Here is a 15,326-nt window from a genome sequence, read left to right on the forward strand (position 1 = left end):
GTAACCGGTTGCTCATCGGGACTGGCGAGCACGACGACGATGGCATGGTGCGGCAGTCTGTAGCGGACGACAAAATGGCGCTGATGAGAACGACACTGATGACCACGCCTTCGACGCCGACGCCGAGGGTGCCTCGGGCAGCCGATATGACCGGGCCGATGAGCGACGCGCACTGTCCGACATCCCAGTCCGTCACCTGCCTCGCTTAACGCTGCCGAGCGCACACACACCCGATGTGATTGATCGGGAGCTTGCTCATCAATGACGCCAAGGTCGGAACATTAGCCGCGGTGCTGGGGAAACTCATAACGTGCTGCCTGCCCGTTGCTCTTCCCGCCATTGCTCACATCGCAACGACAACAAACAGCAGCAACAACTACAATGTCCGAGGCCAAGTCTTTCCGCCAGCTCGCCGGCATCCCGCCCTCGACCGCGTCGACCAAGGACTCGGTGCTCGTCATTGTTGACGCGCAGAACGAGTACGCCAACGGCTACCTCGCCGTCACCAACACCGAGACGTCGCGCCCGGCCATTGCCGCCCTGCTGGAGAAGTACCGCGCTGGCGGTGGACACATTGTGCACGTCGTGCACCAGGTGAGTGTGCGCGGTGGTGCAGAGGTGCGGCGGTGCGGCATACCGAGGCCGATGCCAAGACTTTGGTCGCCGCGCTGCTCCGCGCCAGCCACCCGGCCTACCCCAGTCCCAGCCACCCAGCTAACACCCCCAGGTCCCCGAGGGCACGCCCGTCTTCACGCCCGGCACCGAGCTCGCCGAGGAGTTCGACGAGCTCAAGCCCGCCGGCGGCCCGAACGAGACGGTGGTCGTCAAGAAGTTCCCCGGCTCGTTCGCCGAGACCAACCTCGACGATATTGTCAAGAAGACGGGCCTCAAGAAGCTCGTCCTCGTCGGGTACATGGCGCACGTGTGCATCAGCACGACGGCGCGCCAGGCCGCCCAGCGCGGGTACGACGTGCTCATTGCCGGCGACGCGGTCGGCGACCGCGACATTCCTGGCGCGACCGGTGCCGAGGTGACCAAGGTGCGTGGGGTGTCGTGTCGGCTTGCGCCCGGTGCGGAATGGAACTGACACCGCCACAGACTGTGCTTCTCGAGCTCGGTGACGCGTTCGGCACCGTCATCAACAGCACTGATGTGCAGCTTGCCAAGTAGGGCGTTGGGGGAGTTTGCTGAGGCGGGATAGGTCGTAAGAAGTATCGCGATGTGAAGGGTACAAGGAGTAGATGCCGTGTAGCCCCGGTCGGTGTGCTGCTGAGCCGCCTCTATGATCTTGCTCAGACGACAACGGCCATCCGGAGGCGCGCCTTGTCCGCCACTGGCCGTCCAGAGTGGTCGTGATGCTGTGGCTCAGTGAGCAGGGGGCATGTGCCGGGCGGGGTTGCGCCGTCTGCGTGCCCGCCTCAGCGGTGGCGTCTTGGGCCGTGGTATCGGAGCCGTGGCGTCTTGAGCCGCCGGCATTCCCCAGCCTAAGATCTCACTTGTGCTTTGTCCTTCGCTACCTCTTGTTATAGGGCTGTTGGAAGGCGCCACCTTGACCCGCTTGGCCAGCGACAGCTTCGACCTCGTCCTGCCTTGTTTGCCCGGCCCGCTGGCTCCCCATCCCCCCAGCCTTTCGTTGAGACCGCGATGTCTCCTGGCCGTTTCCAAACAGATATTGGCAGCGTCCTTGGAGGCGTGCATGTGCGTTGTGCTGCTCGCTGCTAGCCACAACGTCCATGTTGCTCAACTCACTCGTGGATGATGATCCTCCCTCCATATCTCTTGCCATTCCGCCTGGGTGGACTGGCGCAGACCAGCGAGTCCGACCCTCACCACTGCCGTGTCCCCCAACATTGCGTATTCGAGGCTCATGACCACCAACACTCGCTGGCCTGTGCGCGGCCTCTCGCTCGCGGCCACTCTGGACTCAGCTCACAGTCACCCTTGGCCGTTAGACGAATCCCGTGTCATCCGTACTCACAAAGTGCACAAGGTCAAGAACAACTCCATCCAGTCTGCCTTCTCCACCACCGACCCACTCGCTTGTCTGTCCTATGACGACACGGCACTGCCCACCGTGGGTATCTTATCCATGGCAGCTGACCACACGCCGGTCGATCTCACCCAACGCCACCAGCGATGATCAACCCGTGAATTGCCATCGGCGCCGACGCTGCCGGAGTTGCTGGACACCGCAGAGGCCCCGTATCTAGCCCATTTGGCCCCGCCGGTGTTCGGTAACTTGACTGACAGTGACGACGACGTCGTTTCCCCGAGACTCTTCCAGCTCGTAGAGATCCGGCCCCGGTAGTCGTAGGGCGGCAGCCCCCCACAGGTCCGACACTCACCACCGCTGGGTCAGCAGACCGCACGGAGCTTCCGACAAAGGGTCTCCAAAGCGCAGCAATACGCTTGCGCGCTTGAAGCAGGAAAATCACGCGGCCTCTCGCAGCTCCCCGGGGTGATCCCACTGGGTCGGGTCTGGGGGCCACGCACGCACCCGCACGAATCGGCCTATCACACTAGAGCCTGGCCCGCTGTTTGCCGTGTTGAAGCGACCATGTGATCAGTCAAGCGACGCGTAAAGTGTATTATTAGCTTGCGGCTGGGGGGGGACACCATGGGGGTCATTGGGGTGCCGCGCCTGCCATTCGGTGTTCGCCAAGCCCTGATCTGCCCCTGCGGCAAGAGCATGCGAATCGAGCCTGGACAGGCACTCTAAGTGGCAGGAAAACCATACGTCCGTAACCAGCCTTGCGCTCCGCGAAATCATATCACCGCTCGGCCGCATCGGCACCCAGCAAATCCAGGCGCCTGTAATTGCCGTGCGGGGACCGTCCACACACAGTCATCCAAGCTAGTGGACAGGGAATGGGTTGATCCCTGCCCCAATGCCGCTCACATGTGTGTCGAGGTTAGCGGCACACGGCGGGTTCGCGCGGCTGGTGCGACACAACCTTTGCGAGCTGCTCGTTGGACGCTTGGTCCGGTGGTATTTTCTCGGGTCGTTAGGGCAAGTGAGTTGGGATGTGAACAACATAAAAGAGGCAGGGCGGATGGAAGAGAGCGAGTCCCCAGACCCAAGTGCATTGCACTCATTGAGACAGCCACTTCCACTACCGCTGCCACCTGCCACTCACTACCACTGCCCAACACTCCCACCGCCATGTCGCATCTCGAAGACGAGAAGAGGGACCTCGCCCACATCGAGGACGGCAAGGCGCCCGTCGTGGCGCACGACCGTCACCTCCAGCTGGAGCTCCCCGCATCCCTCCAGCACCTCGACGAAGCCGAGATGTCGCGCCTCGACAAGAAGATCACCCGCAAGATCGACTTTGTCCTCATGCCCATCCTCATCATCCTCTACGTGCTCAACTTCCTCGACCGCAACAGTGAGTCTCACGCTCTCAGCAGCGCGACGCGCGTGACCGAGTGTGGCGGGCCGGGAGCGGCCGTCATTACGCGCGGGTGTAACTATGTCGTCAGACATCCCCAGGGAACCCAAACTGACCCACTATTCCAGACATCTCGACGGCCAAGATCGGCGGCATGACCAAGGACCTCCACATGAACACTGAGCAGTTCGGCACGGCTGTGGCTGTCCTGTTTGCCGGTTACGTCTCGCTCCAGATCCCCTCCAACATGCTCGCATCGCGTATCAAGTGGCCCGGTACCTACATCTGTGTCATGTGCGCGGCCTGGGGTGTCGTTTCGGGCTGCACGGGCGCGGTCCAGTCGTACTCTGGTCTTTGCGCCATCCGTGTCATCCTGGGCTTCACCGAGGCCGCCTTCTTCCCTGGAGCCCTGTTCCTGCTCTCGACCTTCTACACCAAGCAGCAGTTGGCTTTCCGCACCGGTATCCTCTACTCTGGCTCGCAGCTCGGCAATGCGTTCGGTGGTCTCTTCGCCGCGGCCATCCTCACCCTCGACAAGGCGCACCACATTGCAGGATGGCGCTGGCTCTTCATTGTCGAGGGCAGCATGACTGTCGGCCTCGCCATCGTCTTCGCCTTCATCATCCCCAACCGCCCCTCCAACTACCGCTGGCTCACCCCCGTCGAGCATGCCCGCCTCGCCTACCGCCTCGAGGCCGACAAGGGTACTCGTGACGGCTCTGAGGAGATGTCCAACTGGGAGGCCTTTAAGCTCGCCGTGACCGACATTCGTGCTTGGATGGTTTGCGCCGCGCTTACCCTCAACTTTGTCGCGTCCGCCGTCACCAACTTCTTCCCCGTTGTCATCTCCACGCTCGGCTTTAACCGCACCACCTCGCTCGCCATCACTGCCCCGCCCTACATCTTCTGCATCTTCTGCATTGTCCTCAACGGCTGGCACTCGGACAAGACCCAGGAGCGTGCTTTCCACGTCATTGGCCCCTTCATCATCACCATTGTCGCCAATGTCCTCGCCGTCGCCACGACGCATACGGCTGCTCGCTACGTCGCCATGATGCTCATGCCCGCGTCCTTCTACTCGGCCACCATTTTGCTGCTGTCCTGGATCTCAACTACCGTCGTCGGCCCTAGCGCCAAGCGCGCCGTCGCCCTCGCCATGATCAACGCCATCGCCAACACGTCCAACATCTGGACTTCGTACCTGTACTTTAACGCTCCTCGCTACGTCGTCGCCTTTTGCGTCAACATTGGTGCCTCGGTGCTCCTCATCATCCTCGTCCTGTTCATCCGCTGGTACCTTGTTCAGCAGAACAAGCGCCTCGACCGTGGCGAGGACCTTGGCATCCACGGCCCCACCGAGGTGCAGCGCGAGAACGGTTACCGCTTCAAGCTCTAAGTTGAAATGTAGATTAGTAAAGATTTGTTTTGTATACCAATGCATGGGTTCGGGATAAGTGGGGGTGCATTGGTGTTGTGGGAGGGGGCAAGGTCCTCTGGGAAGAGCAATGGTGCTGTGTCGAGTCGAGTGCGCTTCGACAACTCTGACCGGGAGAGCCTGGTCGAGAACCGCTCCGACCGGCTTCCAGATAACACTCTTGCCGATCTTCCGTCCTCGTGACTCTCCTGCGACTGGCAGACCTGGCCCTCGTCCACAAGGCCAGAACAGGACCAGAAACAGCCCAGATTGTGCGACGGCCCAGACAACACACCCCCACGCATACCCATGTGTCTGTGGGTCCCCTTGCTCTGACAATGGTAACAGCCACAGTGTCCTCCCCACTGGTTCACTCAGGCTCCGCCTGTCTGGTGACGGAAGCAAATATGCCAGGCACAGGCAACACGTGTCAATCTCACCCGACGGAAGCAAATCGGCCAAACAGAGGCACTCATCCCAGCACCTTCCCTGCCACATTCGTCCCACAAGCAACCTCATCGACCCGTCTACCTCTGCAACTTGGGCCTGAGACTCGATTTCGGTCCCAAAGCGATAATAAAATACGTCCGGGGTGACCTGTGGCAGTATTAATGCCGCTTGAGGTGGGGGGACGGAAGCAATTCTACCTACGCCAGCCTTCCCCCTCATCCTTCCCGAGTAGCAAAAGCAGACGCTTCTGGGGATCGAACCCAGGATCTTTGCCATTCGGTTTTATTCGGAAAGCAACGCCGTACCGCTTGGCCAAAGCGTCAGTCGCAGAAGCTCAGAGAGCAGCGCACGTCTCCGGAAAGTCCGGGGTGCGTATGAGCCGGATTTCTCCCATTTTCTCACTCAAACGAGTCTGCCACCGCAGCTGTGCCACCCCAGAGATCACCAAGACCCCTGGGAACGCTTTGGCATGCCGCGGAGCAAGAGGAGTTCAAAGGAATTGCTTGGACGGAGGTGGAGGGAAGGTCGGTGGGAGATGCCACTTCGTCACAAAGAAATGTGCCACTCTTAAGCTTCCTCCGCATCCTCTCCCTCGAACTGGTCCTCACCGATACCAGGTGCTGTTTCGGTGAATGTAGGGCACTGCGCTCTATTTGTCTCCCCGCTGTTTGGACTACTGAGTCATCCACAGGCTCCTCTCGCGCTCGGTGCCTGGTAGGCGTCACAGGCCTCCTTCACGTACAGCTGCTCCCGCCAATCTTCCCACCCGCAACCTCCTCCGAAGCCAGGTGCCTAAAGAATAGGTTGGACATGCGAGCGATGCCGAGGGTCTCGACCAACTGGTTGGCGGCAACGTGGTCGGCGCCCTCTTGCGTCGTGTGATAGAGTTGCAACGAGCCAAAGAACTGTCCGACATCCTTGGCGGCGAGTGGCGTTCGCTCCCAGCGGAGATGCTGCTGCTGGATCTTGGATAGCTTGGCCACAGTCGGGCCGTCCATGGCTACTAGTTTGCGAAACATGACAGTTCATGGCGTTAGTTGGTCTGACAGGTACATACCTGTGTGGATGTTGAGGTGTCAAGTGGTACCAGGAGAGCTCGGCTCCTTGAAGATGTGCTTTGTCTGCTCCATGTCAGCACTCTCGACGAAGGCAGGGAAGGGTGGTCGACTGGCCAGCACTGTCTATATACAGCGGGGCAGGGTTTGCCGAGTGAGCCGTAGTTATGGACCTAGAAGGGCTCTGCGTAGCTCAGGAAAGCCACCAAAATCTTGAAGGTGTCGCGGGGAGCCGTGCCGCTCGGCGACGTCGAGCGGAAGTCGTAGTCGTGAAGACCAAACGCTGTGATGAGTGCGTCGCCCAGCCACACTTGGACACGAGTGCCACTGTCCGTCCATTGGCCACCGGGGGCAGGCTGGGCTCGAAACCAGACGTTCGAGGCCTTGACGGGAGCAGCGAGTTGCTGAGGGATGCGAAGGCGCATGGCCCGGGGAACATGAAAGCCGAGGACCTCGGAGAGGTGCTGTGCGACGGGGTCCGATGCCATGAAGGCGAGGATGTATGACGGGCGCAAGTTCTTGGTGGAGTCCTTGGCGGTGTTGATGGGTGGGCTGTCGTAACAAGTCGTCCAAAAGGTGTAGCGCTCGCGAACGGCCGTATTGGATTGGCCCTTACGCTATTGCGGTCAGCGTGATGTAGCGATGCGGTGGCGAGCTCACCTTGGCTTCAGACTTATTGGCCTTCGAAATCTCCTCCATCCGCTTGCGCTTTCGCTCGGGGTCGTCGGCCTCGATCTGGTGCAGCTTGGCGACGGTGGCAGCACCAGTCTCGCCCGTGAACCGCGTCTCGCTCCCCGCAGTCGAAGGTAGACCGGCGGCGCCAAGACCGCACTTGCGCTTGCGCTGGATGCGGTCGTCCCGGAGAGCAGTGGCCGGCGACAGGGTGCCTGAGTTGGCGAGCTCATACAGGACCTCCTCTGAGGCCAGGTGCTTGAAGAAGAGTTCCGTCACGCCGACGACGGTGAGCGTCTCGAAGAGCTGGGCGGCGTCGACGTGGTCGTCACGCTTCTCGGTTTGGTGCAGCTCGTCGAGGGCAGAGAAAACGCCGCCGACGTTCTCGGGTGCCAGCGGCGTGCCGACCCAGCGCGGGTAGCGCTGCTCGAGCTTGGTCAGCTTGTTGAGCGTGCGAGCGTCCATGGCTGTGGCTCTGCATCACGTCGTCATGGCCAAATGACGCCACGACCGCCTGCCCATGATACACCTCGAGGCGTCCCAGGCACCGTCCACTGCACGTCGTCCCTAGGGATTGCCCTGTGCCAGGCAGTCTTGAGCTCGACGGCCCAGCGGAATTGCTGGGGGATGCGGAGCCTCGTAACGCGGGCAACCTTGAAGCCGAGGACCTCGAAGAGGTGCTCGGCGACGGGGCCCGAGGTCATGATGGGCAAGATGTAGGGAATCTCGACGACGCGATAGCTCTTGGTCGTCGGCTGGGCAGCGGTTGTGAACCGCGTGGTCCACACAGTGAACCGATCACGCAGCGCTGTGTCCGACTGCTTGGTACGCTATTGTCAGCAATATCCAACGAAGCGTGCTCACCTTGGCCACGCTGCGGTTGCTGGCAGCCACGTTGCCGCGGTTGCGTTCCATGCGCTCGGGTTCCGCCGCCTCGAGCTCGTACCGCCGCTTGTTGGCGGCCTTGCCCGTCTCGGGCGTGAACCCGCTAGGCATGCCCGGGCTCGCCGCGGTGTCCCGGTTCGTACGGCCGATGCCGCGCAGCTTGGCATACGCAACGCCATACTTGTGTAGCACCGGGTACAGCGGGTCGGTCTTGTAGGCAACAAACAAGTTGAGCAGCAGAATGCACGCGCACTCCATGCGCGTGACGATGGCACAACGAATGAGGCCCTCGTCGGTCTCGGGGAAGCGGGCTTGCACCGACTGGATCACCTCGTCGAGCTGGGCCCAGGAGCACTTCTAGAGGAAGATGTAATGGTGCTTGTCGGTCTGGCCCTCGCCGTACATCCGCTTGTAGTGCTCGTAGTGGCTACGAGCCTTGCGGTGTGTGACGTTCTCGTGGTGCATGTAGATTCGAAAGACGGTGCCGGGTGTGTGTGCCTTGTTGTTTTGGAATGTAGGGAAAGCGGCGGTACGCTCTGAAGCGCGCGTTGGCCGTTCGGTTGAATGAGGCTGGGTGGGCCGGGTGATGCGCCGTCCGACCGGGAGTGACGAGAGTCGTCCTAGAGGGTCGAAGCAAAACCCATGAAAGCAGAAAACTGCTCGAATGAGTCGCGAGCGGCGCCGGGCTGGCAGGCGGCGTATCCAAAGGTGCAGGTGAGCGCGTCGTCCTCCCGGATTTCGACGAAGGTGTCGTTCGTCGACCACGTCCCACCGGGCAGATGATGCGCACGGGACCAGACACCCTCTCCCTCAACGGCGAGGCGAAGCTGCGGCGGAATGTGAAGGCGCAGCGCCACGGGGAAAGGCGTGTGGAGGGCTTGCATAAGACGCTGGGCAAAGCAGTGCGAGGTGATTACGACCACAGCGTAACGGGGCGGTTCCGCGTGCCCCTTGGAGAGGTTGAGAACTGGCGTGTGGTTGATGTCGGTCCAAAGTTGGAAGCTCATCTCCTTCTCCGTCGGCGCTCGTCGTAAGCTGCCCAGGTACAGCCGCTTGATCCTGGCGCCATTCTGGAGGTCGGAAGCCTGGCCACCGTCGAAGTACAGCGTCGGGACTGCACACTTCTCCTCGCGCTCGATTCCGTCGCCAGGAAGGAAGGTCGCTGGAGACCGTGCCCGTCAAGCCCAAATCATACAGCACCTCTGTGGAGCAGCGACCGTTGTAGAGCAGCTCGAAGAGCTCTGAGACGCCGGCGGTGTCGAACACGCACGAAGCCGGGTGCCATTGCCCGTGTAGACTTACCGTGTGGCCCTGAGTCCTGTTGAAAAACTCTAGAGTTTTTGCTCAGTGGGAGGAGGGGCAAACGCAGGAATTGTGGCGGGGATGACGAGGGGAAGGTGGAGTGGATGGACCAAGGTGGGAAATCCGATGGAGCTGCCACACTGCCACGACCAGGCGCCCTCTCCACAGTTCAATCTCTTGTCTGCGCCCCATACCGTGCCCAGTGTGACACTCAGTGCTCGCCATGGTTTACTGTACGCACGAGGTGCCTTAGAGAGGGGAGAGATCGGCGGATGTCAGGACACGCCCAGCAAGGCGCGCACGACCGAAAGGCGCATTGTTTCCCTGCTGTGTGTGGTGGCGGCGTGGCGGCGCGAGGAAGCCAAAACGCAGCGCCGACTTTCGCACCATGAGAGCCATTGATAAAAGGTTGAGCCCTCCGTGCGAGGCAGTGGCGAAGCACGCCCTCGCATTGAAAGCCAGGGTTGGAAGGCATGCATGCATGCACGCCGAGACCAAAGGACCCACCCGGGCGACTGTTGGTCGCAGCCTCGCGGCACGCTCCTACACCTGCGCCAGGGACTTACTGCACAGCGCACGCTGCAGGGGGGCGCAAGGGAGCGGGGGGTTGCTCGCACCGCCGTTCAGCAGGCGTTGCCTTCGGCGATCAATCAACATCACACATGTGAACCAACACGACGCGTAACCCACCCGCGCTCGCACCCACGGTCGGCGGTGCCGTGTTGTCTCGCACACGGCTGCGGGCATACATAAACAGTCCGTGACGCTGTTTCTTCTCATCATCGTTCTCCACTCCACCCCCCCCCCCCCCCCCTCACTCTCCTCAGTCCACCCACCTCCTTCCAGTCTAAACTCTGGTCACCTCTCCACCCCCCCTCTACCTCTCAGCTGCAAACCTGATCCCCGCCGCCTGGGGTCAACCCGTCAACGACGCCATGAACTTCGACATGTCGTTCAACCTTGGGCGTGAAGACACCTCGCGTGACCGTCACACTCTCGCTGCGTCCACCGCCACTCTCACCGACGAGAACCCACTCGTCAGCACCTCTGGTGTCGGTGACACCGGTCACCACCAGAGCGACACCGTCCAAGCCGAACCCGACGCAGCATCTGCTTCTCTTCCCCAGCCCGACACTCGTCACTTCCCTCCTACGCCTGACATGGTTCAGGTGGGAATCGCGTTGATGAAGGAGGACGGGTCTTACGAGTCGATCCTCCAGTCGGCCCAGGAGAAAGCGCGGGCCGCGTGGGTCTCTAACCAGCTGTCCGGCGCCGGCGATTACACGAAGAGCCCGCTCTACCTGGCGAGCCTCGCGGACGGGCTTGCGGCAGACGAGGAGGCTGGGTACGTGGACGGCTACGTCGACGGCTACATTAAGGGATATGCCGTCGGCCTTGCAGAGAAGGTGGCGTCTGGGCAGAAGTCGATGGCGGACGCCGGAGTTGACGTCGAGAACTCGGGCGCTACAGGCGGGGCGGCGCCTCTCGCGCGTACCGGCCACAGCATTGGTTCTCCGACGGGCTCCGCCAAGGGTGCTCAGCAGTAAACTGCAGCCCCACACCGACCCCTCGTCACTCGTTCGCCGACTCTTCCCCCCTCGCACACTCCCTGTACCCAAGGCCGCAGGCCCGCTCATTTTCTCAATCATCCTCTCCATGACACGATACGACACGACACGACCAAAAGACAAACCAACAAAAACATGACTCGACCAAAACTAAAACAACAAAAACACGACACGAACAAAAACATTCCAAAACCAACAAAAACATGACGCGACGCGACACGACGCCGACCCGTTACACTCCTTTGTTCCCCTCTCGGCGCTCCACACTGGATGGCCCGAGCTCTCCTCACCAAACCTCTCTCCTCGACCCACCTCTACGACCGCTCCCCCCCGCCCATTCTCCCTGCTCATTGTTCTAGTTGTCTAGATAGATGAACCCAGGAATCCGCTTGTACACAGCTACTGACACATATCCGAGGCTGCCTGGTTCGCTTCCGCTGCAGCACACTGTCTCTGGACACCACATCTCAGAGGCCTTTGATAACCGTGTAGCCTCGGCACCCCAGCGCGCAGTGCCACTGCCACTCGGATGCCACCCCGCCACACTCAACCTATGATATGTTTGCCATGATGCCACCACCTAACCTACACTACTACTGAGCTACAGTGCCGGAATCTTTGGAGGCGGCGGCCATGTCGTGTCATTGCCCCAGCCGTACTCGCGCAACCCGCTGTGCGCGGGGGGGAGGTAATACAGCGGGCCGTCCCAGATGCGGTACGCGTGGCCGCGTACCCCGGGTACACGGAACATGGTCGGCATGCGCCATGGCTCGGGAATGTCTGTTTCCGCAATGTGCCAGTACAGCTGCGAGTCGTCGTCATACTTGACCTTTTGGCCTGGGAGTGGTAGCAAGAACTTGCCGACCTGGAGCTCGGTGTCGGTGACATCCGAGTGCTCGAGACGCGAGAAGGCAATGCGCCACAGACCACGGAAGCCAATGTACTCGCACCAGCGCCAGCGGTCGAGCGTCTCAATGTCGATGAGACCAGTGTGCTCGTTGAACAGGATGCCGTATGGCGACGGCGGCTCGTCGTGCAGGTGGGTAACGAGGTAGCCGAGGAAGACGGTCGGGGTGTCGCCAGTCTCGTGGAGAAGGCGGGCGAGTTCTGTCGTCTGCAGCTCGCGGTCGAGGGGGTCCTCTTCCTGACCGTTGTGGCTCACAATCACGTTGACGTGCTGACCGTGAATGTCCAGCGTGGCATGGATCGCGGGCGCCAGCTCGCCGCCAGGCGAAGGTAGGAGGTGGTGGGTGGAGTTGAGGATGGGGTACTTCGATAACAATGCCGCGCCCCAGGTGTGCTTGTTCGGTCCTGGTCCAATGTCGACGTAGTAGTCGAGCTCCTCGGCAATGTAGCGGGTGAGGTCGCGGTTGCCGTACACGAAGCGATGGAGATCAGTCTCGAGGAGGCCAAGGACGTCGACCTGCATCTCGTCGATGAGCTGGGCAATGCGGCGCTGGCTGTCACGTCCGGGCTCGTCGATACCAAAGTGGACGGTGAAGATGCCACCAGAGAACATCTTGTGACCGGGGAAATACGGCGTGGGCTGGCGCGTCTTGGTGGGGACTGCGCGGTAGTGGATGAACGAGGTGACGATGGCGACGACGGCGAGAACAGCCGCAGCCAGGCGTGTAAGGTGGTTGATGCCGTGGATGCGGTTCTTGCTGCGGGTGTGGAGGCGGGACTCGTCGGGCAGCTTGAGCGTCGCGGCACCGGCGATGCCAGCGCCAAGGGCAACGACAATGAGGCCGGTGACGAGATCGGTGCGCTCACGGAGGAGCCAGCCAAAGGGCACGAACGCGTAGGCGACGGTGAACACTGACGCGACGTCGACAACACAGTTGAAGATCATGGCACGGCCAGTGACTGCCGGAGGCATGGCAGAGGCAGCACGGAGGAGTGAAGGGAACGTGACGACAATGTTGAACACAAGAGCGAGACCGGCGAGGAAGCCCGCCCAGTCGGGAATCTTGTCAAGCGCGAGGAATGACGCGAGGGTCGTCACACTAACAGTCGTGACGTTGGCGTTGGACGGCGTGTAGTCGGTCAAGAGGCCGGCGATGACGACAAGAATGACCAGGCCAGACCAAGGGTGCAGAGTCGGGCCGGTGAGAGGCCAGCCGGTCCACGTCCACGCAATGATGGTTCCCGAGTCGGTGACAAATGTCTGGATGAGGTGGACGCTGGCGCCAAAGCCAATGGCGATGAGGAAGCGCTGGGAGCGGGAGAAGGCGAGGTTGAGCGGCTTGTCCTTGAGCGTCGCGCCGACGGGCGGTGCCGGGAACAGGTTGTTGGGGCGGTAGTAGTACTCGGCGAGGGCAAGGGCCGAGATGACCAGGCCAGTCTTGTTCCAGCCGCCTGACGCGGCGTCCATAACCGGCCAGAACGGGTTGTTCGAATAGGCATTGTACTTGGCCAGAAGCGTCACAATGAGGCCAGTGATGAGAACTGCGTGGGTCAATTTCAGTCTGGCACGGCGCACCCACTCTTTCCCTGGGAGAGCATCTCGGGACTGCCGCGGAGACGGTACGAGTCGGCAGCCAGCGCGATCCAGCCGCCCCACATGCCGATGAGGACGCAGAGGTAGCGCGCGCCGACGTTGGGGAGAGCGTAAGTTCCCAGACCGACGACAAAGAGTAGCGAGCGGTGGAGGAAGAGGCCCTCCTTGGACGTCGCATAGGCGCGGTACCACGGTGTGCCGAGGGCATACGGCGCGAGGTTGATGAGGATGGCGGCCTCGGAGCCTGACAGGGCGAGCTTCCACACCGACCAGTAGAAGAGCTGGACCGAGACGCTGGTGAAGATGGTCCAGAAGGCGGCGGCTGGGTGTCAGCTTGTACCTCGAGGCTTGCACCTACCAAACCACACGTCGCTCAACCACGCAAGTGCATCGCGGTATGGCAAGCGCGAGGGAGGCGAAGGCGCGGCCGTCCAGTCCTCCTCTGAACGCGAAGCCGAGCGCGGAACCGGGGCAATGTAGAGGCCTTGAGCGAATCTGTAGATGTGACAGGATACATTAATATCGATACATGCTCTTCTATGCCTTATCCCACGAGGGGGTAGCGGGCCCCGAAGCGGCGACCCACCCATTCTTTTCTCCGGCGCCATTTGCGGTCGACGTGGTGTCGATGATGCGGACCTGGAGGTGGCCGAGCTCAAACAGGGTCGCAGCGTCAAACGCAACGTCCCACCCGACCAGGCTCCACTCGAAGAAGGCGTAGCGGGTGTAGGCTGGAAAAGTCAGCATGGGCGGCAGGTAGAGGAGAGCCGAAGCGCGCGCCAAGCTCTTGGCAGCACCGCACTCACCACCGGGGACGTGGTTGACCGAGTGCTGGATGAAGAGGTAGATGAGAGGTGGCACCGACGCGATGAAGCCGCCAAAGGTAATCTTCCTCCACTTGCGGGCGCGGTCGTTGGTCGAGTGCGCCGTGGAGAGATACATCCACGGGACGTTGAGCACGAGGTAGATGATCATGAACAGGTCGTGAAGGTCTGCAGGGCGCGCGTGTCAGCCGGGCCGGCTGCAATGCTGCGGATCAACAACGACTTACCGTGCTGATCCCGAGACGTGATGTACATCCAACCTCCGCTGCTTCGTCAGCAAACATGCCCGATGCGGCGCGACATACCAGCAGAATGTCCGCGCGACGCCAAACATGATCTCGGCGTCAACGAGCCCAGTACGCGCGGCGACCGTCGGCACAGGTCCAGCATCCTCAGCGGTGAGCGGGTGCTGTGCCTCGTCGTCGTCCTTGTGCGCCTTGGAGCGCGAGCGCAGGTTGCCCTGGTACGTCGAGGTGGATGCCGACGGCGCTGCTGCCGAAGCCGGACCAGCACCCGACGAGCGCACAGATGCCGATGGGGGGTAGCGGTGTGCGATCCACTGCAGACCGAGGAGGACGAAGCGCGGCGTGGCGGTCAGCGCGATGAGGATCTGGAAGGGTGCGCGCGGCGCGACGTGGTCGCCGATGCTGGGCGCGTGTTAGTCATCCGGTGGGCTTCGGGATGCGCCGGCCGACCGGCTTCGCCGCTACCGCCACCACCACTTACGTCGCCGAGACCGAGGGGAACCACTCAACGGGCCACTTTGCGACCGAGTTCTCGCACAGCTGCTCCCAGAGCCCGGCAAACCAGCCGAGGAAGAGGGCGGTCGAGAAGGCGAGCACCGAGAGCGCGGTGTGTATGCGCGGCACGAGGGCCGCGGGCACTGCGACGAGGGTAGTCATGCTTGAGGGAGTGAAACACGCGTGGATGCGATTTGCGACCCCCGCGTGTGCGCGTGTGGTTGATGGATGGGATGGGATGAGATGAGTGATGTAGAGAAGTAGAGAGTTGAAACGTGTTTCCGGCTAACGACGCGACCCACAACCTCGCGGGGCAGCGCGACCACTGTCAATTGCAGCTTGTTGCTCTCGTCGTCCTCCTCTCGTCTTCCTTTGTTCGGCACCAGTCGTCGTCCGTCTTGACGAGGCTATGACGTTGGCCGTCCCTTGACACTTTGCTCGTGCTGTTTGGTCCCAAGCCTCTTGGGTGCCCTGCTGCAGCCCCTGCCTGGCACGCCGCCCTGGTCCCCGGTGGTCGTGGTGGT

At 61.6% G+C, this 15,326-nt stretch overlaps 6 protein-coding genes and 1 non-coding gene across 7 annotated transcripts; 3 read left to right on the plus strand and 4 right to left on the minus strand.

The window, feature by feature from the left end:
- Positions 1–104: 104 nt before the first annotated feature.
- Positions 105–1,242, plus strand: yddQ (putative isochorismatase family protein YddQ). Its single transcript, XM_062767224.1, has 3 exons — positions 105–594; positions 728–1,039; positions 1,099–1,242. Exons 1-3 carry the CDS (start codon positions 382–384, stop codon positions 1,168–1,170), a joined length of 597 nt encoding a protein of 198 aa, XP_062623208.1. The 5' UTR covers positions 105–381; the 3' UTR covers positions 1,171–1,242.
- Positions 1,243–3,163: 1,921 nt separating this feature from the next.
- SPAC11D3.18c_2 (putative transporterC) lies at positions 3,164–4,788 on the plus strand (the record flags this gene model as incomplete). Its single annotated transcript, XM_062767225.1, has 2 exons — positions 3,164–3,389; positions 3,521–4,788. 2 exons carry the CDS (start codon positions 3,164–3,166, stop codon positions 4,786–4,788), a joined length of 1,494 nt encoding a protein of 497 aa, XP_062623209.1.
- Positions 4,789–5,495: 707 nt separating this feature from the next.
- Positions 5,496–5,578, minus strand: LOC62_01G000764. Its single transcript is given in 2 exon segments — positions 5,496–5,531; positions 5,543–5,578. It is a non-coding gene; the product is annotated as a tRNA-Arg (tRNA).
- Positions 5,579–5,929: 351 nt separating this feature from the next.
- On the minus strand, positions 5,930–6,275 carry LOC62_01G000765 (uncharacterized protein; the record flags this gene model as incomplete). The annotated part of the gene is made up of 2 exons (XM_062767226.1): positions 5,930–5,967; positions 6,023–6,275. 2 exons carry the CDS (start codon positions 6,273–6,275, stop codon positions 5,930–5,932), a joined length of 291 nt encoding a protein of 96 aa, XP_062623210.1.
- Positions 6,276–6,484: 209 nt separating this feature from the next.
- Positions 6,485–9,487, minus strand: LOC62_01G000766 (uncharacterized protein; the record flags this gene model as incomplete). The annotated part of the gene is made up of 5 exons (XM_062767227.1): positions 6,485–6,928; positions 6,972–7,458; positions 7,539–7,813; positions 7,848–8,207; positions 9,473–9,487. 5 exons carry the CDS (start codon positions 9,485–9,487, stop codon positions 6,485–6,487), a joined length of 1,581 nt encoding a protein of 526 aa, XP_062623211.1.
- A 618-nt stretch (positions 9,488–10,105) lies between these two features.
- LOC62_01G000767 (uncharacterized protein) lies at positions 10,106–10,717 on the plus strand (the record flags this gene model as incomplete). The annotated part of the gene is made up of 1 exon (XM_062767228.1): positions 10,106–10,717. The coding sequence occupies one exon, from the start codon at positions 10,106–10,108 to the stop codon at positions 10,715–10,717; it is 612 nt and encodes a 203-aa protein (XP_062623212.1).
- A 572-nt stretch (positions 10,718–11,289) lies between these two features.
- cwh43 lies at positions 11,290–15,047 on the minus strand. Its single transcript, XM_062767229.1, has 8 exons — positions 14,789–15,047; positions 14,368–14,709; positions 14,290–14,327; positions 14,045–14,230; positions 13,825–13,969; positions 13,597–13,733; positions 13,225–13,560; positions 11,290–13,186 (listed from the first exon to the last, which is right to left on the minus strand). Exons 1-8 carry the CDS (start codon positions 14,962–14,964, stop codon positions 11,340–11,342), a joined length of 3,207 nt encoding a protein of 1,068 aa, XP_062623213.1. The 5' UTR covers positions 14,965–15,047; the 3' UTR covers positions 11,290–11,339.
- Between the last annotated feature and the right edge of the window lie 279 nt (positions 15,048–15,326).

Source organism: Vanrija pseudolonga, chromosome 1, assembly GCF_020906515.1.
Source record: "Vanrija pseudolonga chromosome 1, complete sequence".
Taxonomy (NCBI): domain Eukaryota; kingdom Fungi; phylum Basidiomycota; class Tremellomycetes; order Trichosporonales; family Trichosporonaceae; genus Vanrija; species Vanrija pseudolonga.